This window comes from Macaca nemestrina, chromosome 15 (genome assembly GCF_043159975.1).
Source record: "Macaca nemestrina isolate mMacNem1 chromosome 15, mMacNem.hap1, whole genome shotgun sequence".
Taxonomy (NCBI): Eukaryota; Metazoa; Chordata; class Mammalia; order Primates; family Cercopithecidae; genus Macaca; species Macaca nemestrina.
In genome coordinates this window covers 28,705,018-28,726,524 of record NC_092139.1, presented here as the reverse complement: position 1 = coordinate 28,726,524, position 21,507 = coordinate 28,705,018, and the positions used below count along the sequence as shown (strand labels likewise).

The window sequence follows — 21,507 nt, the reverse complement described above, 5'->3', positions numbered from 1 at the left end:
CGTTCGATTAATAATAGAAGACTACATAAAGACTAGTTATTTGGGGAAGGTTGGGAGGTCAATGAAGGATGGATATTCCCCACCTCACCCCAGCCCGGGCCTTGCCCCTTGGTGGAATGTTACCTTGGACAGCCCCATAGCCTTGAGGATGAGATCAGGGCTTCTGATGGCAAATGAAAAACCTTGGTCTGGGTCCTCATCCTGTCCATGCCCTTCACTTGCTGTGTGTGTGACCTTGGGCACTTCTCTTTGCTGAACCTGAGCCTTTCATCTGCAAACTGAGACTAATGGTGGTTGAGGGGATGGCCTGAGAAATAATCTGAGTGAGTATTTAGCACAGTGCCTGGCATGCCCAAGCAATCAAATATTTGCTGTTTGGTGGTTGCTACTACTGTTAGTGTGGGGGCTGTTGCCACGACAGTACTGTTGCATCCAGCAGCTCATATTCAGTTATTCCATGTGTCTCAAGGGACACTGGCCAGAGGGGAAGAAGTTAAAATAGCTTGAGGGTGGGAGTTGGGATGGGGATTTGTATGATACCTCATCTCATACCTTTGTATGATACCTCAAGAGATTGCTTGGTTTTCGGGTAGCTCCTTGGATATTCCTTTCTGCAAGTGATCAGGCAAAGATAAATTCCCATTTTACAGATGAGGAAACTGAGGCCTGTGAAGGGAAAGTGACCTGGCTACACAGCCGGAACCTGAATGCAGGACATCCTGCCCCTGTCATGGTGGTATTGGTGTCAACTGATGCCACCATTCGAGGTTGTAGGAGCAGCGCCTGACCAGAAATCCAGAGCTTGTAAGGAATGGTTATTATTAGTCTTCTGTAACTGGAAAGGATCTTAACATTGTTTAGTACAACAGTCTCATTCTGAAGTCGAAGAAACAGAGATGAGAAAGACAGAGTGAGAGAGAGAGAGAGAGAGAGAGAGAGAGAGAGAGAGAGAACTGCTGATCACATAGCAAGTTGGTGGCCAAGCTGGAACTGATTCTGTTTGCTTAGATCCAACCTTCAGCTCAGCCCCAGCAGGATGGACCGCCCTGCTTGTCAGCGCCCTTCTCTCCTGCCCAGTCCCCAGAGAGGGCTTCTGAGAAAGAGGCTTTTGTTTCATCAGCTCCTCCTGGTTTCCTCTCAAGGTAGCTGCACACGCATGCACACACACACACTCACACCCATTGGCCCCAGTTTGCATTTGTTACACACACACACTCTCTCATCCTATTGGCCTCAGTTTGCGTTACACACACACACACACACACCCCCCTTTGGCCTCAATTTGCATTTGTCCCTATTCCAGGTTTAAAGGGCCCTGAAATTTGAAGCCTATCCACACATACCTACTTTCTGGGTATCCTCAGAAAGACCATGAGCTTTTACATCAAGGAGGCCTGAGTTCAAATCCTTCTTCTATCTCTGATTCTCTCTGTGACCTTGGGCAAGTCACTTGTTCTTTTTTGACCTCAACTTCCTCGTCTGAAAAGCAGGAACAGGAATGGTATATGTACAACCTAGTGGTTTAGCTGAGTTCCAGACCCCAGCCACCAGTGTAGGGGTCTCAGCTCTGCCACTTATTCACTGCCTCGTCTTCAGTGAGTCATTTCATCCTTCTAGGTCTCAGTTTCCCCATCTTTGAATGGCGCTGCTACCTCTTGGACAGTTGTGATAAGGTACCTTGCTGAGCTGTTCACAGGTGTCATCTCATTTAGTCCCCCCATTAGCCCTGGAAGCAGACACTATTACTCCTATTTTCCAAATGAGGAAGTAAAATGACTTGCCCTGGGCCACATAGCTAGTTAAGTGTTAGAACCAGAATTCAAACCAGGTCTGAGTGACTCCAGAGCCTAAGCTCATAAACCACTGTACGTTCTTCCTGTTCACCTGATTTTCGTATTCTACATGAAGTAGGAACACCTCATCCCACCTGGAGACTGACTGTTCTGAGTGTGTGAGTCCAGAGTGCCTGTAGCTTCTCCCTCCAAGTCTCCTGCTCCATTGCATACTAAGCCTGACCTGTGGTTGGAGCTCAAAGAGGACTGAAAATGTACTTACATACTCTGAGTGAATTACACCAGAACAGGGTGTGAATGCTAAAAAGACCCCGAGGGAGGCCGGGCATGGTAGCTCATGCCTGTAATCCTAGCACTTTGGGAGGCCAAGGTGGGTGGATCACTTGAGGTCAGGAGTTTGAAACCAGCTTGACCAACATGGTGAAACCTTGTCTCTACTAAAAATACAAAAAATTAGCCGGGCATGGTGGCGCATGCCTGTAATCCCAGCTACTTGGAAGGCTGAGACAGGAGAGTTGTTTGAACCTGGTGTACGGAGGTTGCAGTGAGCCAAGATCGCGCCATTGCACTCCAGCCTGGGTGACAGAGCGAGACTCCGTCTCAAAAAAAAAAAAAAAAAAGAAAAGGAAAGACCCCGAGGGATCACTGATTCCAACCATATTTATTTCACAGACGGGGAGACAAAGGCAAGGAAAGGCCAAGTGGACAGCAGGGGGTATAACCATGGCACCTGAGGAGGAACGTGGAGATTGGGGCCCCCACTTTCCTTCCTCCCCATACGTCTAGTCCACCAACAAGTTCTGGGGATACCACGTCTTAAATACCTCTTGAGTCCGTCCACCTCTTTCTATCTCTTCTGCAACCACCCTAGCCTAGGCCCTTGTTATATCTCCCCTGGATAATCACAACAACCTCCTAACTGGTGTTCCTACAGCTTCCCCTGCCCCTCTTCCATCCAGCCTCTACCCTGCAAGCCAGTGGTTTCTCTTTGCTCTTACAATAAAGAGCGAATCTTCACCTTGGCCTCCAAAGTCCTTCACTGCCTGGCCCCTGCCACCGCTTCAGGTGCATATTTGTTACTTTCTATTTTGCTTTCCGCCTTGTCACAAGGCCTTTTTGTTTAACAGGTTCAGCAACTTCCCTAAGGTGCCTCAGACAGTCAAATGCCAGCCTCTCAATTTCCAGCACATGCTGGGCTCATGAACTCCTGTTCTGAGGAGCTAACGCTGTTTCCTCTCTCTAGGTGCCTGACTGACAGAAGTTCTTGCCCCTGGGGAGCTGGTGTGGACAGAGGAGGGGTGAGTGTTCTAGAGGCACAGCCTTATTATTCTCCTGCTGAGGTTGGACAAAGAGGTCTTCTAGGCCCTTGGGCTCTCAATTTTGACATATTTGACTGCTGGGGAAGTGTGAGGCTTTGTTTCTGGTGGCATTGAAAACAGGGGCAGTACTGGGGGCCCTCCCTGGTTTTGGCTTGTTTTGGGGTAGGAGCTGAAATGCATATTCATCAAGCTCTGTATTCAACAACAGGCTTTGCCTCTATTGCTCATCCATGCCACCATGGCTGGTGAAGGACGGTGCTGGGCCTGGAAGCTGGCCCCACGGCCCTTGCCTGCCTTTGCTTCACCACTCCTAGGTCATAGACTAGATTCAGAAGAGAGTGTTTTCATCCTGGCCCTGCCCGTTGACTACTATATGACCTTCCTTTCTATTGGCCTCAGGGTTGCGTCAACATTGTTGGGTCAGGGGATAGGGGAAAGTAGGGTCAGACTAAATGATTTGTTTTCAAACAGAGGGAACTCTCCTTTTCCATTGCACCCCAAAGAATCTCAATGTACAAAACAACTAAAGGGGTTGCAGTGTGTGTTGGAGTTGGCATGGGGCTGGCCAATTCCTCAACCCCAGAAGCCCCCAGACAATGCAACTGACCTTTTCTTGGCTTTATGGAAGACACTTTGGAAACCACTGACCTGGGGCGTGTCAAAGCTTCTTCCCAGCTTGGAGGTGCTGTGACTCTGGCAGGGCGAGGGAGTAGAGAGGGAACTCAGCCAATGGAGTTACATTGATTGGGAAATTTCGAAGTAACATGCAAATGTCACTGTGATGTTACTAGTAAGGCACAACTGCCAGGGCTGTGATGTTGCCATTCTGGAGTCCTCTGGTTTTTAATTTTGGTTCGATGTGAAGTATCTTTGTACCCCTAGGGAAATTTTCCATTTGTGTGTGTGTGTGTGTGTGTACACATGTGTGTGCACCTGTAGGGAGCAGGAACTATGGGGAATGAAGTGTGGCCAAGCCAGGCTGGGACAGGTAGAATGAATGGTGGGCAGAGCTGGGAGCATGTTGCTCCTGGGGGTGGTGGGGGTAGGGGGTGGCTTTAGCTCAGTTAAAAGGAGCGATTTGGCTCCTTCCTACAGGGGCCCCATGGAGATCTCTGGGCAGGAAGCACTGGGAACAAGGAATCCTCTGTCCGCAGCCACAGCACAGCCAGGACAGAGGAGGTGGATTAGGAGTTCCCGGGAGGGAGCCTACCCAGCCTTTCCCTGACATTTGGGCAAACTTGTGGGGAGATGCGGAGCTCAAGGTATGTGCGCATAGGGAAGGTGGGGCCGTTAAGGGGAGGTTGAGATCAACTCATGCATTTATTCCACACATTCCTCAAGCTTCCTGACGCCTTTCAAGGAGCGAAGCTCAGAGGCAGACAATTCTGTAGGAGTCAGAGCCAAGAAAGATGAGACTCTAGGTATTAACCACCATCAGTTTACTGAAGGAGACAGGAAATGTGAGAGATAATAAGACTTTCACAGGCAGCTGGGTGCAGTCGGAGCTATTTGGCCTGTGTGTCTAGAGCCCCACATTCAAATTCTTGCTCTACAGTAATGGTCTCATGACTTCCCCTTTCTGAGCCCTCGTTTCTCCTTCCATAGAACTCAGATGAACACATCAGCCCTAGCTACTTCTCAATGCTTTTCTAAGTGTCAATTAGAATGGAGTTTTTCAAATCTTTTTGGACAGCAGAAACCCAATACTGTAAGCATTTATAGCAGAACTTGTCTGGTTCTGGGGCAGTTTCCCCAGAATTTTGCCCTCCTCATGGCTCTTAGTTTCCTGGGTGCTTTTGGAGATACCTCTGCAAATTCCCAGGGCTCTAGGAAGCAGGGTCTAAAGACACTGGGTCAGGGTATTCTTGAGAACAGGCTTTGAAAACTGCCCAACTGCAACCCAGATGATAGGGGTGGTGCCACGTACACAAGAGTCGTTATAATACTGGCTTCTGCTTGGCCCTGCCCATGGCCAGCACTGACCTTATCTTAGTTAGGGTCTATACAATTGGGCATGGCTTTTTTCCAGAAACCAGTGACAAAAACTCAACTCAAAGTGGCTTTAAACCAAAAAATGACTTTAATGGATCCTGGGGCAGTTCATGGGTCTGAAGAATGAGGAATCAGGTTGACACTCTCTCTGCCATCACTGTTTGTCACCTTTAAGCTGTCCTCTGCCCCAGCTTAGCAATCCAAACAGAAAAGGGAGACTCTTTTTCTTCTAGAATCTGTATGTCAATCCAAGGGAAGGACTCTGAGTGGTTCAGTCACTGTTGCTGGGAGGATAGGAATATTCTGAGTGGCCAGGTGTGGGTCAGGTGCCTACCCATGTAGCTAATGTAGGGGCACAGCTAGCACCAGACACAGGGGGAGTAGAAGACTGTTGGCAGACCACGAGAACATGCTAGGATATTAGTGGAACCCTAGGTTGTAACAGCTCATAGGCCTGCAAGGGGGCTGTAACTCCCCTCTTCAGTTATAGTAATGCAAATGCCAACAATAATAACAATAGCGAATGTGCATTGAATTACTCTCTCTGTGCCAGGCATGTTCTGTTGCTTTATGTGTATTCTTTCATTTAACTCTCATGACAGTCTTTGGGTAGGTCCTATTATTCCTATTATTTCCCCATATTATCGATGAGGAAACTGAGGCCCTGTTAAATTAAGGCCACATTTTGAGTAAGTAAGGGAGCTGGGTTTCAAGCCCAAGGTGTCTGGCTTCAGAGACCATGCTCTGACCACTGCATCTCCAGCCTCTGTTTGGTAGGCCAAGTAGCCATCTTGCTTTTGCTTGTATGCACGGAGCTCATGACCTACAGAGGCAGCCCAGGCCCAGGTTGCACTGCTCTGCCTGTTGAAAAGGGCTTCCCTATGCAGTGCACATGTCTACCTCCATACAAATCCATCCAGACAGCATATGGCTCTGTGTTAGGTGTTTCAGGAGATATCAAGAAAAATCATCCATGAATCTGCCTGAACGGTCACCATCACAATAAGTCACATTACTGACATTGTGCCAGGCTCCATGCTGAACTCTTTATGTGCATTATGTCATTTAATTGCAACAGCAGGCCAGGTGCAGTGGCTCACACCTGTAATCCCAGCACTTTGGGAGGCTGAAGCGGGTGGATCAATTGAGGTCGGGAGTTCGAGACCAGCCTGACCAACATGGTGAAACCCCATCTCTACTAAAAATACAAAAATTAGCCAGGCGTGGTGGTGCACACCTGTAATCCCAGCCATTTGGGAGGCTGAGACAGGAGAATCACTTGAACTCAGGAGGTGGAGGTTGCAGTGAGCTGCGATCGTATGACTGCATTCCAGCCTGGGCGACAGAACAAAACTGTCTCAAAAATATAATAATAATAATAATTGCAACAACAACTCCAGAGAGTGGGTTCTGTTATTGTCCCCATTTTCCAGGGGAAACTGAGGCTCAGAGGGAGTAAGTAACTAAGAAACTGCAAAGCTGGTATTTGAGTTCAGGTCTGCCTAGCTCCAGAGCCTGTACTAGAACCCACTGCAGTCAGCTGTGTCCCCTAGAGGGGGAATACATGTGTGCAGATGTGATTGTGACACAGTCAGCATGCAAATTGCCACTGAGAGGGAAAGGAAAAATGCAACTGAAGTTCAGAGGAGAGAGGTGAGGGAAAGGGGGAGAAGGGGACATTTGATCTAAGTTGAAGGGAACTAGGATTTGGACATTCAGTTCAGGGAGGGATCTCCAGGAAGGGTTGGAAGAGAGAAGCAGGGGTAGTGAAGCTTGGGGAGAATGAAAGAGCTGAGGTGGGGGTGAGGATGGGGGGTGTTGTGGCCAGCTGTGCTTTCAGGCCCCACAGAAGGTGCCTCCTTCTTCCAGACTGTTCTCTTCATAGATGTGAAGAGGTTTGATCTTCTCCAGGAGAGCTCAACACAGGTGCTCAGTTCCTTCCTTTCCTCCTGATGTGAGGTGGACAGGCCCTATCTGGAGGGTAGACAAGGTACCTGGGCACCAACAGCTGTCAGTGCTTCATTCCCTTCTTCCTGGTGGTGAATGGAGGGAAGAATGGTCCATTCCCCAGGGATCAGCACTTTCTCCAGACAGCACAGTGCTCCAGGCACCAGAATGGCTGGACTAGCCATTCAGGAGGGTTCTCCATGTCCTCCCTGGATAACAGGCTGAAGCATGTGCCTCTCACCCATGGAGGGGCTCCTTTCTCCTGTGCCCTCCCTTAGCTAATCTCATCCATTTGTCAGAAGGTGGATAATGCCCCCCAGAGGCCTGGGCTCTGTTCCTAAAGTGCCTTTGGATTTTTCTCCAAACAACACAGGTGGGAAATTGGGGGAAGAGTATGATGTAGTGCTAGGAGCTCTCTTGGTTTCAAAGGGTAGAATAGCAGTTATTTTTCCTGAGCTGGACTCACAGTGAGTCAGGGGTTTTATCATCCCATTTTGCAGATAAGGAAGTTGAGGTTCAGAGGAGGAAAATGATGCAAATGCAGTTGTCACATGAAATGTGAATGACTGTGCCATTGTCTCCTGAAGGAAGGACGTAAACCTAGAGACTCAACATGGAAAACTGCCCCTTCCCTCCCCTGCTCTTGCCCATCAATTCTTCCTCCTGTGGCAGTGGCTCTGAAATGCTGACTCTGGCTACCCTGGCTGCTCTCTATCCTCTCCTCTACATGGTAACAGATCATTCCTCCTGGCCTGCCTGAGAGCTAGAGGGGTGTCTCTGGGGGACCCAGGCCTCAGGAATGTTGCCCACGTAAGGTCCAGATGTCCATTATTTCTTCTGTGACTCTTATGGTCTCTGGAGTCCCTGGATTTCTTCAATCCTTCTTGAAGGAATTCTAGCATTTCTGTAAGGGGAAAAGAGGCAGAGAAGGACAGAAGAATTCTTTCATTAGGGTCCTTCAACCCCATGGCCCTTATCACCTGGCTCACACTAGAATTAGAATCAAAGTCCTTTATATTTTTTTCTACAAAAGGCTTCTTTGTTTGTTTGTTTGTTTTTTAGGGCTTTTCAATTTTTCATCTCATCTGATTTTCCTTGTAATCCTACGAAATAAGGCAGGAAGGGTATAATTATCCCCATTTTGTGGGTGGGTTAACTGAGGCTCAGAGAAGGTAAGTGACTTCTCCAAGTTTGCACAAAAGATAGTGGCAGAGCAGGGCTAGAAGATAGAAGCCAGTGTCCAGGAATCCTGACCTTTCTTCTCAGTGCCCAGTGCTGACAGCTACTGGGACAGCCTCTGGCTGGCCTCTTAGTCCCTCTCCACCTCCATCCAGGACTCCCTCTCTGGTTCAGCCCAGTGTGGGGGAGGGGTCATGTCCCTTGGTTAAGCAAACCTTAACCAAGCACTTCTATAATTGAGCTATCCCTGAGGATGGTGAGATACTGATATCGATGTGCCAAGACCTCTCTCATTCTCAGTAGTCAAGAGGGAGACTCAGATGAAGAACCAAGCCCTGACAATATGTTGTGATTAGTACTGAAGGGAGGTGGGCTCAGGGGCTGCAATGCCTGTTCGGACCTTTCCAGGCTTCCTAAGGCCTCCAGAGTAAAGCCTCACTCACCAGTTCTGTATCTGAGAGTCCCCCAAATCCAGCCCCAACCTACGACTCTTGCCAATCTCAGCTAACATAACAGGCTAGTCTTTTCCTTCTGACAAGATGGACAAGATTAGTCATTTGTTAGGGGGCATCCCTCTGTGGGATGTTGGAGGAATGGGTTTCAGCCTGCTTGCTGCTCAGGGAGTAGATAGGGAAACTGAGGCAAGTGTCAGCACAATGGCTACATTCAGGACAGCTTAGAGAGGCAAGGCTAGGAAAAGACTTGGACTCGGCTAATATGATGGGCCTTTCCCCAGGAAAATCTACTGCTTTGTTTCATTAAATGAAACACAGATGGCGCGTGCCTATAATCCCAGCTACTTCAGAGGCGGAGGCAGGAGAATTGCTTGAACTGGGACCTAGGAGGTGGAGGTTGCAGTGAGCCAAGATCGAGCCACTGCACTCCAGCCTGGACTACAAGAGCAAGACTCCATCTCAAAAACAAACAAACAAACAAAACACAGAGTGTACTGAGTGCCTATCTTTTGCTCTACTTCTATCCCAGAGAAATTCTTCCAAGGGGCACCCTGAGCTTTATCAGAAAAGTAGCACTTAGGCCAAACCACAACCAGAGACCCAGGTTCTTAAGGAGCATTGGAGGTTATAGCTCAGCACTTGCCAGAACAACTGGGATTCTGGAATTACTGATGATGACTGCACAACTCCATACGTAAATATACTCAAGAGGAGTGAATTGTATGCTGTAAAGTGGTACATTTTATGGCATATGAATTATATCTCAATTTTTTTAAAAAAAGAATACCTGGGATTATATTAGAGCATGCCCTGCACATGTAGGTGCTTAATAGATATTTGTTGAATGAATGCGTTAATGAATGTAACATGTATTTATTCATTTTACTTAAAAATTTTTTTTTGATGTAAGAACATCTTATAAAGTACATTTGTTTGATCCTCACAGCAGCTGTGAGGAGGAGGCAAGGCAAGAATAATGATCCCCATTTACCAGATAAGGAAACAGAGGCCTGGAAAGATTAAATGACTTACCCAGGGCAATTGAATTAAAGTTTTAGAGAGTTGAAATAAGTTTTTATGCTATCTCCTCCAGCCCCTGATTCATTAAGCAAACCTTAACCAAGCACTTCTATAATTGAGCTATCCCTGAGGATGGTGAGATACTGATACCGATGTGCCAAGACCTCTCTCATTCTCAGTAGTCAAGAGGGAGACTCAGATGAAGAACCAAGCCCTGACAATATGTTGTGATTAGTACTGAAGGGAGGTGGGCTCAGGGGCTGCAATGCCTGAAGGGGCTCTGACCAGACCTGGGGAGAGCAGGGTGATTGCCCTGGAGTCTGACAACTGACTGGACCAGGAAGGATCAGAAAGATGGCCAAAAGAAAGGACAAGGTGTGGCCGGGTGTGGTGGCTTATGCCTGTAATCCCAGCACTTTGGGAGGCTGAGGTGGGCAGATCGCTGGAGGTCAGTAGTTGGAGAACAGCCTGGCCAAGATGTGAAACCCTATCCCCACTAAAAATACAAAAATTAGCCAGGCATGGTGGTGCATGCTTGTAATCCCAGCTACTTGGGAGGCTGAGGTGGGAGAATCGCTTGAACCTGGGAGGGTTGCAGAGTCGAGACTGAGCCACTGCACTCCAGCCTGGGTGACAGAGCGAGACTCCATCTTGAAAGAAAGCAAGAAAGAAGGAAGGGAAGGGGAGGGAAGGGGAGGGAAGGGGAAGGGAGGAGAGGGGAGGGGAGGGAAGGGGAGGGAAAGGTGGGCAGGGAAGGGAAGGGAAGGGTGGGCAGGGTAGGGTGTCTTCATGTCAGTCCAGGGTGCCCTTGAATCCTGTGATGAGATTAGGGCTGGCTTTGATTCAGAAGACCAGGAGTCACTGATGAATTTTAAGCAGGCGAGGAACAATGCTAGATTTCCCTCTGCCCTCCATCCAGGGCAAGCCCATTTCAGCCCATTCTTCAATACCACTCTCCCTGCCCACCCTCCTCCTCTGTACCCTCTGCACTGGTCACACGGTGAGCCTGATAGAGGTGAACTTGAGCCCAGGAGCCCTCTCTCTCAGACCAAGCTAGTCCTTGCTTCATCACTCCAAGTAGCCCTCCTCAGTTTGAGTCCGCCCCTGACATTGCTGTTCTGGCCTTCAACTGATCATAGCTAGAAACTGTCGGTAACATTATCACTAAGCGCTAATAACCATTAAAACAGATGCCCATTTATCAAGCCCTTACTCTAAGCCAGGCATGGTTATAAGTGATTCATTTCTGTGTCACTTAAAATCATTTAATCCTTATCCTAAGAAATAGGTTATGGCCGGGCGCGGTGGCTCAAGACTGTAATCCCAGCACTTTGGGAGGCCGAGGCGGGTGGATCACGAGGTGAGAAGATCGAGACTATCCTGGCTAACATGATGAAACCCCGTCTCTACTAAAAATACAAAAAATTAGCCGGGCACGGTGGCGGGCGCCTGTAGTCCCAGCTACTTGGGAGGCTGAGGCAGGAGAATGGTGTGAACCCGGGAGGCGGAGCTTGCAGTGAGCCGAGATCACGCCACTGCACTCCAGCCTGGGAGACACAGCGAGACTCCGTCTCAAAAAAAAAAAAAATAAATAAAAAAGAAATAGGTTATAGTATAGTCCCTAGTTGGCAGATCAGGAAACTGAGGCACAGAAAGGTGTCACAATTTGCCTAAGTGTTGGTGAAGGTGGGATTCAAAACCAGAGGCTGTACTGAGTCTTATCCACTGGACTGTAGAGCACACAGGAGGAAAAGGACAGTCAGTCCAGCTGAAGACTGAGTGAGCAAAGAAGGACTGGTCCGGTGAACTTGGAAAGCCCCAGAAGCACACATAGGCCTTGAAGTCCATACATTCAGTGTGATGGGCAATCTGCCTTTTGCCTTTGAATCTAGGATTTCTGAAGGTCTAGGCTGACTGTGTCCCTGTCTGTTTGATGTAGCCTGGCTGGAGCCTGAGCCCTGGACAGCCAGATACATATTTTCTCTCTCATCTGTTTCTCTTTCTCCTACCCACCACCCCAGTGCTTGGGCCTAGAAATGGATTCTGCCTCCAGCTGCTCCTCCATTGAGTCCTGATTTAGTCAGCACATTGTTATTAAAAACTCCAATTTGTCCTGTGTACTGGGATACAGAGGCCAACATGGCAGGTAAACACATGCTGTGGTCTGGATGTTTGTGTCCCCCTATAATTTATTTGTTGAGATCCTAACCACCAAGATAATGGTATTAGGAGGTGGGGCCTTTGGGAGGTGATGAGGTCATGAGGGCTCCACTTTCATGGATGGGATTAATGTCCCTATAAAAGATCCCAGAGCCTTTGGTAGTTCATGAGCATGATGATTGGGTATTCACGTACGTGTGTGAGATGTGCCACCTTCAAACCTTGTTACAACATCAACGCATTACCTGTCTGACATGGAAAAAAAAAAGAGTGATCTCAGAGAGCTAGATTTCCCTTCTACCATATGATGACAAGCTAGAAGGAGCCATCTCTGAACCAGAAAGCCGCCCTCTGTAGACACAGAATCTGCTGGCACCCTGATCTTTGACTTCTCACAAAAATGTGAGAAACAAATTTTTGTTGTTTATGAGCCACCCAGTTGATGGTGTTTTGTTATAGCAGCCCGAAAGCAGAACTTCATACCATTCTCTGGCATTTCCCAAGAGGTCGTGACAAAGATGTCTCTTGGTTCCTCCATGGGATGCATGATTTCAAATTTGGAAAAATACCTCTGTTGGGGGAGGTAGCATGTGCTGGGAGCCCTTGTGTTAGGGGTCAGGCTTGGGCTGTGATGCTGCCTCGTCTGTTGCCGTGCTGGGTGACCTTAGGCTGGTCCTTGCCTCTCTCTGGTCCTCTTCCTCCCCATCTACCAAAGGAGGGGATTGGCTGGAATATGAGAACAGTCCCTGGCGTTTGTGGGGCATTTACCTGGTCTATGTGTCATGTGCTCACAGGAGCCCAGGCTGATTCCAAGGTCCCTTCCTGCCTGGCAGTTGGCTCCTGGGTCTCACAGGCCCTGGAAGTGACCTCTGGGCTGGGTAGCTCATCAGCTTCCCCACACTCTAGCCTGTGGGGTCTCCTGCTGGCTTCTCAGAGCTGACGGAACAGGTTCCAGCAACACAGCCCCTGACACAGAAGCCAGACCTGTCCAGCAGGGACCCCATGCACTGGTGGGTGTAACCTCTTATTCTTACCTTTGGGCAGGAAGTGGGGAAAGCTGGAGTGGGGATGGAGTGAGAGCAGACCTTCAAGGCCCCCTGAAACTATGCAGTTAACCTAGTCCTGCCTCAGGAAGGGTGGTGAAACCAAAGCCCTAGAAGAGTAGCTTTCCCCAAGACTTTGCCAAGTGTCACCAAACTATGCTGGAACCCAGATCTACTGACCCCTCCCTGCACAAGTGAGTCGTGTGCTCAGCTGTTACTGGGCCTTGCTCACGGAGTGGGGGAGGGCAAAGGATAGAGCCTGTGTGCACCTGGCCAGGTGGATAGTGGCCACATTTTATCCTGATGCTTATGGTTGGTGGGGGAGAAGTGTCTCCATGTCATTTGTCATGTTTCCCTGCCTCCTGTCATGTTTCTCGGATAAGTTCCTGGGTCTCTTGCCCAATTGATTCAAACAGCCTATAGGTTGAGTGTCCAGAGGAGGGGGCGATGCAGAGGGCGAGCCTTTGTGCCAAATGGGGACAGGAGGCCTGGTGAGTCCTGCTGTGCACCGTTCCTGGTGGTAGAGCCGCTCAGCTGTGAGTGCCCATCCTTTCTCCTGGCCGTGGCCATGTGGCCTAGGCTAGCAGGCCCTGGAAGAGCCTCTCTGTGTCCTTCCTGGTTCTTGGTGTCTACAGCCTCACCCATAACCCTGAAGCTCTGGGCTCTGCTGCTCAGCTCTGGCACAGAGACTGGTTTGGCAGGTTTAGCCACACCCGTGAGCAGTGTGAGGGCTGGGAGCTGGGGTGGGGCACGGCTGAGGAGGCAGTGCTGCCCTGTGCTTCCCCCCATACCCCCAAATCCCAGCCTCACTTCTGCTGCCTTTTCTACCTTTCTCAAGGAAGGCTTCCTGGCAAGCTGGAAGGCAGAAGCCACGCAGACTTCTAGTCCTGGTTCCACTACTTACTCGGTATGTGGCCCTTGGCCAGCCCCTTTCCCTTCTTGGACCTCAGTGTCAGCACCTGTACAATGGGGCTTTGGGCTCAGTGATCCTCAGACAGCCACGTTGTATGATTCTAGTTGGGACTCTGCCATTTTCTCTCCATCCCTGAACAAACGATAGAGCACTGACTGCCGCAGGTTCTGCCTTGGTAAAATGAGTGCCTCGACCCTTGCTCGCTTCCTGGGGATGTCGATAGGATCAGCAACATCCTAGCAAGCATCCAGTCTCCATGGGAAAGTTTTCTTTCTATAGTTTGGCCTGCCCTTATCTGGTTCAAGCAGAAGGAGAGATGATACCTAGAGATGGGGCTTTCTCTAGGCCCCCTCCCACACTCCACTTACCCTGAGACCTTAATTGACTGAGAACCAGGCTTTCTGGACGGCTCTGTGATTGGGGGGAGGGGCAGAGGTAGAGAACAAGAACACAGAGGAAAGGCCCTCGCACTTGCTGCCTCTCGTTCCTCCCGACCTTCAGATCAGCCCAGGGTTCGGGGGAAGAGGGGAAGGCAGGAAAGTTCCACCGCTGCTACAGGGCTCCTCTGTGACACTGGGAAAATTGTGTACTCTCGCTGGACCTCAGTTTCCCTATCTAATCAGGAAGACACATGTCTTCCAGATCACATGTCCTCAGAAAATTTAAGTTCTGTTGCTTTGTTTGTTTGTTTGTTTTTGAGACAGAATCTCACTCCGTTGCCCAGGCTAGATTGCAGTGGCGCAGTCTCGGCTCGCTGCAACCTCCTCCTCCCGGGTTCAAGCGATTCTCCTGCCTCAGCTTCCCAAGTAGCTGGTATTACAGGCATCCACCACCATGCCTGGCTAATTTTTGTATTTTTAGTAGAGACAGGGTTTCGCCATGTTGGCCAGGCTGTTCTCAAACGCCTGGCCTCAGGTGATCAAAGACCTCAGGTGATCCACCACCTTGGCCTCCCAAAGTGCTGGAATTACAGGAGTGAACCACTGCGCCTGGGCAGAAAATTTAAGTTCTGACAATGTATAGATCAGAAGAAGGAATGGGAGTTAGATGAAGAGGACATTCCCAGTCTGAGATGGGGTATAGAGAGAGAAGAAAAAGGGAATTAACATTCATTGAGCACCTATGTGCCAGTGCTATGCCAATTACTTTGCATACAATACATACACCGTCTACATTCCCAAGTCTCCTTTCCAAGTGGCAGCCAGAGTGAACTTTGCAAAATACAAATTTGACTGGCTGCGGTGGCTCACGCCTGTAATCCCAACACTTTGGGAGGCTGTGGCAGGAGAATGGAACCCGGGATGTGGAGCATGCAGTGAGCCGAGATCACGCCACTGCACTCCAGCCTAGGCAACAGAGCAAGACTCCGTCTCAAAACAAACAAACAAAAACAAAAACACAAATCTGACCATGTCACTCAGTGCCTTTCCTCTGCCCTTAGAATAAAATCTAAACTCCTTACCATGGTGTACAGAACCCTGAGTGAGCTGGTCCCTGCTTCCCCTTCCAGATATCTATCTCTACTGGTCTCTATTGGTCATTGGAAATGATTCTATTGGTAATTTCCATCAGCCACAGGAGTCTTCTCTTTATTCATTTAGCAAATTCATTCCAGCCTCAAGACCTTTACACATGCTTAGGTTCCCTCTGCTTAGAATTCTTTTCCTGGCTCTTTGCCACCTTGGCTCTTTCTTACTCTTTACATCTCAGTTTAATTTAGTCCTCCCACCCCCTGCACTGCTTTTTTCACCACCTCTTGATTCCTTCATAATGCTTATCACAATTTGTAGCTATTTGTCTTTTTCTTTTAATGTCATGTTCACTCTGGATTCCACATGGCATGGTACACAGTAGGTGTTCAATAAGTATTTGTTGGATGAATGAATTAATGAATGAATGAGTTGTAAGGAAATGAGAGAGTGCTGGTTGAGTGCCTGGCATAGGGTATGGCTCTTAGGAGGTGCTCATAAATGGCAGCTTTTAGTGAAAACTGACATGGCAGAGATAGTAAATACCCACCGATAGATTGCATACATGGTGGGTAGGGGATGCAGCGGGCAATTAAGGTTGGAAAGTGATGCGCTCGTGCCAGATCTTGGGGGTCCCTGATGCTTGGCCAAAGAGTTTAGACTTCCTGAAAGACAGTAGCTGGAAGTCATTGCTGGGCCATTAATGTAACTATAAAGCCCGACTTCTGAGATGTGGGCTCAGCCACTTTGTGTTCTCAAGGGGCTGTGCTGTATGGTAGGGGGGGTGCAGGGTGGCGGACAAACCCAGAGAGAGACAGGCTGGGAACCTTTCTGGCGTCATTCTCTGAGACAGGCTATTCCCACAGGCCCAGAAGGAGGGGACACAGTTAGGAGCATGCTGTGTTTTCTGATTCCACGTGGCCATTACACTGTTTCTGGGGAGTGGAGGTTAGGGGTGACCTAAGAGTCAGATGCTTGAATTTCTATTTGAGCCCCTTATCAACCCTTATCAACCGTGTGACTTCTGCTAGGCTCATTTGAATCTCTGATTCTGTTTCTTCATCTGTAAACAGGCTGCTGTTCGTACCTGTCTCATAGTTTTCTTGGGGAGGATCAATGAGGTAGAACCTGCAAAGGGCTTAGCAGAGAGCCTAGCACCTACTGAGCGCTCAGTAAAGGTGAGCTATTATCTTCCATTCAACAGTGGGGGATTCAGAAAGGTAGATTCAACCACAAGTGCACAGAGGCATGAAACAGGAGGGTGCTTTGGAATGGCAGGAGTTTCCTGTGTGTGTTGTGGATGGCAAGGAGGCAAGTGGAGTGGCAGGTGGGTCCAGCTCCTGCAGCCCGTGTGTACTGGCCAGGAGCTGACACTTTATCTGGAAAGCGATGAAGACACTGCAGGGTATTAGGCTGAGAATGATGTGATCCGATTTCTAGCAGTGGGGGGATGAATTGGAAGGGTAAGCCTGGAGACCAGGAGACGGATGGTAGGCTGTTGGTGTGGCCTGGTGAGAAGTGATGGGCTTCATCTCAGGCTCGTGGAAGTATAGAAGAGGGAATAGATCCCAGAGTGAGTTGAGACAGAGAATGGACAGAGTGTCGGGCCTGATGGGTCTCTGGGAAGGGAGGGGGGAGAAAGGAACTTGTTTTGGATGGCTGCAGGCTTTCTCAATGGGGTGGCTGACGAGATTATAAAGCTGAAAGTATGGACAGTGCATGTGGGTTTTGATGCCTGTAGTTTGACTTTTCTGGGAATTCAGTAGCTCCCTGAGAAACCTCTCTTTCATCTGACTCTCTGTGTAGGAAATCTTTCTAAAATCTCTGAATGATGACTCCTCCATTAGGGATGAGGAAGGCCTCCTGTGGGGACACTGTACATACCTCCTAAGGAGGAGTGGCAGCTTGGCCTCCTTTGGTGGTAACAAAGCTGGGAATTTTATTTGGAAGCTGTATTTCAGAGTCTATCAGTTTTCTTGTGATTTTCTTCAAAGCATGTACAAAGAGGCAGTTCCAGTTAGTGGAATATATATATATATATATATATATATTTTTTTTTTTTTTTTTTTTTTTTTTTTGAGATGGAGTTTCTCTCTTGTGGCCCAGGCTGGAGTGCAATGGTGCCATCTTGGCTCACTGCAACCTCTGCCTCCTGGGTTCAACTGATTCTTCTGCCTCAGCCTCCCGAATAGCTGGGATTACAGGTGGCATGCGCCACCATGCCCGGCTAATTTTGTATTTTTAGTAGAGACGGGTTTTCTCCATGTTGGTCCGACTGGTCTCAAACTCCCGACCTCAGGTGATCCACCTGGCTCAGCCTCCCAAAGTGCTGGGATTACAGGTGTGAGCCACCATGCCCGGCCAGTGGAATGTTTTGTGTATTTATTCCACTCCTCTGGGCCAAGACTAGGCAACTTTTCAAGAGTGGTGAAAGGTAAGCTCCTGCGTGCTCCCTCTCCCTATTATTTTCTTGATGGGTGTGGACTGGAAGCTCACATTCCAGAGAAACTTAGGTCTTAGATTATCTGTCTGATTTTCCTTACGGATAGGAACAAGAGAAGGTGCATGCAAATTGCTCATGATTGTGAATAATGCCACAGCTGGGCTTGGCTCAGGCACCTCACTGCCAGCTACAGGTTTTCCCATGGCATGCAGCTGGCACTGTCTCTGGAGAGGAGGATAGGGGTGATGAACTCATGAACATCAGCACAGCCCCCGGCCCATCTCAGAGGCACACACCTAGTGGCAGCGGGAGGGCCCCCGCAGACTGGAGAGGACTCAGCTATTGTCCTAAGCCTCCGACAGTGAGGCTCATCCATACCCCGCCTCCCATCTGAGATGAGCTCAGAGATATGACTGAAGTTTCAGCGCTAAAACCAAAGGGATTGGGTTGGTACCCCCTCCTTATGAGAAAAGCAGAGGAGAGCCCTGTCTGGGTCTGGAGGAATACAGTCTGCATCCCCACCCAAGCTGATTGCAGTGATGAGGAGATGCCTTTGTCTGAGTTGCCAGGGGAACCGAAGTTTCTGCCTTCTTCTGAGGCCCTGATTGGCTCCTGCTGGAGCTTAAGCTTTGGTGAATGGAAGGGCCTCTCTTCTGCCTACACCTTCCCTGAGGTGAGAGACAAGCAAGGCTGGAGTCCCCATGGATGCACTGTGTTGGTGTCTCTGTCCTACCTCCTTAGCTGGGGGTGCTGGATACCCTTGCTTATTCGTCTTTCACTAATCCCAGGCAGCATCTGCTCCAGGCCTTTCATCCTTCTAGGTCCAGGAAAACTAGCCTAAGAATCAGGAAACCTATACACCAATCCTGACATAGCCAGACTCACTCTTGGCCTTGGGCAGGTCTCTTCTCCCTGGGCCTCGGTTTCCCTACATGGAAAAATGAAGGCATTGGGCTAAACTCTGGTCCTTCCAGCTCTGACTTCCCTGACCACACAGCCCACATCCCCTCCTCTCTGACCTTCGTGGCCCTTCACATGCCTCTGACCGCATTCTCTCTCGTATGTTCCCTTGTAAGATGCAGGTCAGAATAGGGGGTTGCAACCAGCCTTGAGAATTGTTTTGGTTTTCTCTAGGAAAAATTGTGCTCCCTGAAGCCTGTCCTAAAAGCCCCACATCCTGCAATCCCCCTTGTTCTCATCTGTCTCACCTGGACCGAGCCCCAAGGTCAGAAGCCAGGAGGAACAAATGATGGGTGCTCATGTCTGTTGCAGGGTGGGGCTAGGCAGTGTGCAGACAGGAGCATGCGGGGGTTGCCGGGGGCAGCTGGAAGAGCCCTGGAGCTCAGCAGTCCTGGGTTCCAGGCCTAACTTGTCTACCTGCTGGCTAGGTGACCTTGGGAGGGTGGCTTAGTTGCAGTCTCCCCATCTATCACACAGGAATAATAATGCCACCTCACAGGGCTTGTTGCCAAGATGATGTGTCTGCCATACAGGAGACACCAAGTTCCCTTCCCTGCTCTCTCTTCTAAACAAGGCAGGGAGATAGGGAAAGTTCAGATCGAGGAGGGGCCCTAGGCTGCAGGACCTGAGGTGCCCCAGGCAGGGCCTTAGATGCTGCTCATTCCTGGCAGTGCCAAAAAGCAGGGAGAAAAAAGTATTGCCTTGGGCGGATGGGGGAGGCTGTGTGTCAGAGCTAATGTTTGAATAACACTTTTAAGATCCTCCAGGGACCTCAAATGAGGATTTTTCAGATGAGCTGAAAATGGAGCAAAGTAATGAGACTGAGCTCACTGGCAGGAAAGGGAGCAACCTTAATTGGTACTGGCCCTGCCTTGGCCCAGCGACACTCATTACCACAGGCTGCCCAGGAGGATGACCCGTGCATTTGGGCTGTAAGCAATGTCAATTTCTTAGCATGGGGTGTGATGGGGTTGCATCTGGTAGTGACTCAGCCCTGCTTCTTGTCGACTCACCAGGTTGAGGGTTAGAGGGGTCTTCTTAGACCTTCAGAGCCTGGTTTAGTTTTTAGCTTTGTGACCTAGCCTCTCTCCACCTCTAGGGTCTAGAGGCAGCAGCCCAGACCTGACCACTATCTGTCAGAGTTGTGGTGGGAGGCAGGGATGGGATGTTGAAGTCAGGCATGAGTTGCTGGGGGACCTTCCCTCCTTTGCTGAGGTTTGCCTGGGGTCCTGGATGAGGTGGGTGGAGAGAGGGAGGAAGGGGCATTCTCAGAAGAAAAAAGACTGGTGGGTGTGTGGGTGGGTGAATTTGTCCCAGTGAGATGTGACTGTCTGGGCAAGCTTGTTTTTGTGTAGCTTACATGGAGGAGGCACGGAATGTAAGGGACGTGTCTCAAAGAGGCTGAGGGATGGGCCTAAGAAGCCAGCATGGGCAGGGGTAAGGGGTGGGTCCTGGGGGTGGTTTGCGAGTCCCTGTGGAAACACAGGTGGTAGAACTGGTATGGACCAAGAGAGTCCTATTCTGAAGACACCAGAAAATTCTGACCAGGCTCTTATACGTGAGGCCTCTCCTGTTTTGCTTGGGCTGGACTGCGGGGTGAATGGCCGCGGGTGTGTGTGTTACCGCTTCTCCTGGGAGCCTGGTTTGCATTGTAAATACTGCTCCTGGAGCCACTGGTCATGGTGGGGGCACTTTTTCAGACGCCTTCCTGGGGAGTGTGTGAAGGCTGATTATTAGATCATTCTTGGCACCTGGTTTGCGTTATGAATGCAATTGGGGGGCATAAGGGCAAGCGTCAGGTCACTAGTGGGTCCCAGGCCACCCTGACCCCAGGCTCACTGCTCCTGAAGCGCTCCCTCTCCTTGATCTCCTGGGCCAGCACACCCCACTTTCTGGCTTTCTCACCCCCTCTCTGGCCTGCCTTCATTTGCCTGTTCCTGCTCCTCTCCTTAACCGTTCAGTGTGTGGGTTCCTCAGGGCTGCATTGCAGTTATTGTCTTTAAAATAATATCGTTTTTTAATTTAAAAAATTCAATTTATTCATTTATTGTAAAAAATACAAAGGAGAGCTCACTATGTTGGCCAGGCTGGAGTGCAGTGGCAACTCACAGGTGCAGTCACAGCCTCAAACTCTGGGACTCAAGGGTCCTCCCACTTCAGCCTCCAGAGTAGCTGGGATTACAGGAGTGTGCCACTGCACCCAGCAGTTTTTTTTGTTTGTTTGTTTTTTGTCTTTGAGATGGAGTCTTGCTCTGTCACTCAGGCTGGAGTGCAATGGCGCGATCTCGGCTCACTGCAACCTCCGCCCCCCAGGTTCAGGTGATTCTCATGCCTCAGCCTCCCGAGTAGCTGGGATTACAGGCACCTGCCACCATGCCCAGTTAATTTTTCTGTTTTTAGTAGAGACGGGATTTCTCCATATTGGCCAGGCTGATTTCGACCTCCTGACCTCAAGTGATCTGCCCGCCTTGGCCTCCCAAAGTGCTGGGATTACAGGCATGAGCCACCTTGCCACCTTGCCCGGCAGTTTTTTTTTTTTTTTTAATTAAAACCATAATAACATAGTACCAAGATTTGGGAAAATAGGAAGCAGAATAAAATTACTCCTAAATGTGATTGGGAGCCTGGAGTGTTTCCTTTCACCAGTTTTCCTTTGCTCTTTCTTGCATAGTCATAATTTCTACTGCATCATCAGTACTACCCTGCATTTTTCTCTTAACGGTGTATCGGAAGCTGCCTTCTGTGTCGTTACTGAGGATTCTATTAAATACATGATCGACTCATCCCTTTTCCTGCTGATGGATATTCAAGCTG

At 49.4% G+C, this 21,507-nt stretch overlaps 1 protein-coding gene and 1 non-coding gene across 33 annotated transcripts in view; both read left to right on the top strand.

Moving 5' to 3' along the window:
• LOC105496287 (erythrocyte membrane protein band 4.1 like 1) overlaps positions 1–21,507 on the top strand; it is a 140,539-nt gene that overhangs the window by 16,546 nt on the left and 102,486 nt on the right. For 29 of the 32 annotated variants that reach the window (XM_071079406.1, XM_071079421.1, XM_071079407.1 and 26 more), the window contains exons 2-3: positions 3,037–3,091; positions 11,727–11,851. In XM_071079406.1, the coding sequence (XP_070935507.1) occupies positions 11,845–11,851 (7 nt within the window). In that variant the 5' untranslated portion in view covers positions 3,037–3,091; positions 11,727–11,844. Of the gene's footprint in view, positions 1–3,036; positions 3,092–11,726; positions 11,852–13,746; positions 13,816–21,507 lie in introns of all 32 variants that reach the window. The other 3 variants (XM_011766568.3, XM_011766567.3, XM_071079390.1) reach the window with 2 other exon arrangements.
• LOC112429301 (small nucleolar RNA U13) lies at positions 12,017–12,120 on the top strand. The gene has a single exon (XR_003021492.1). It is a non-coding gene; the product is annotated as a small nucleolar RNA U13 (small nucleolar RNA).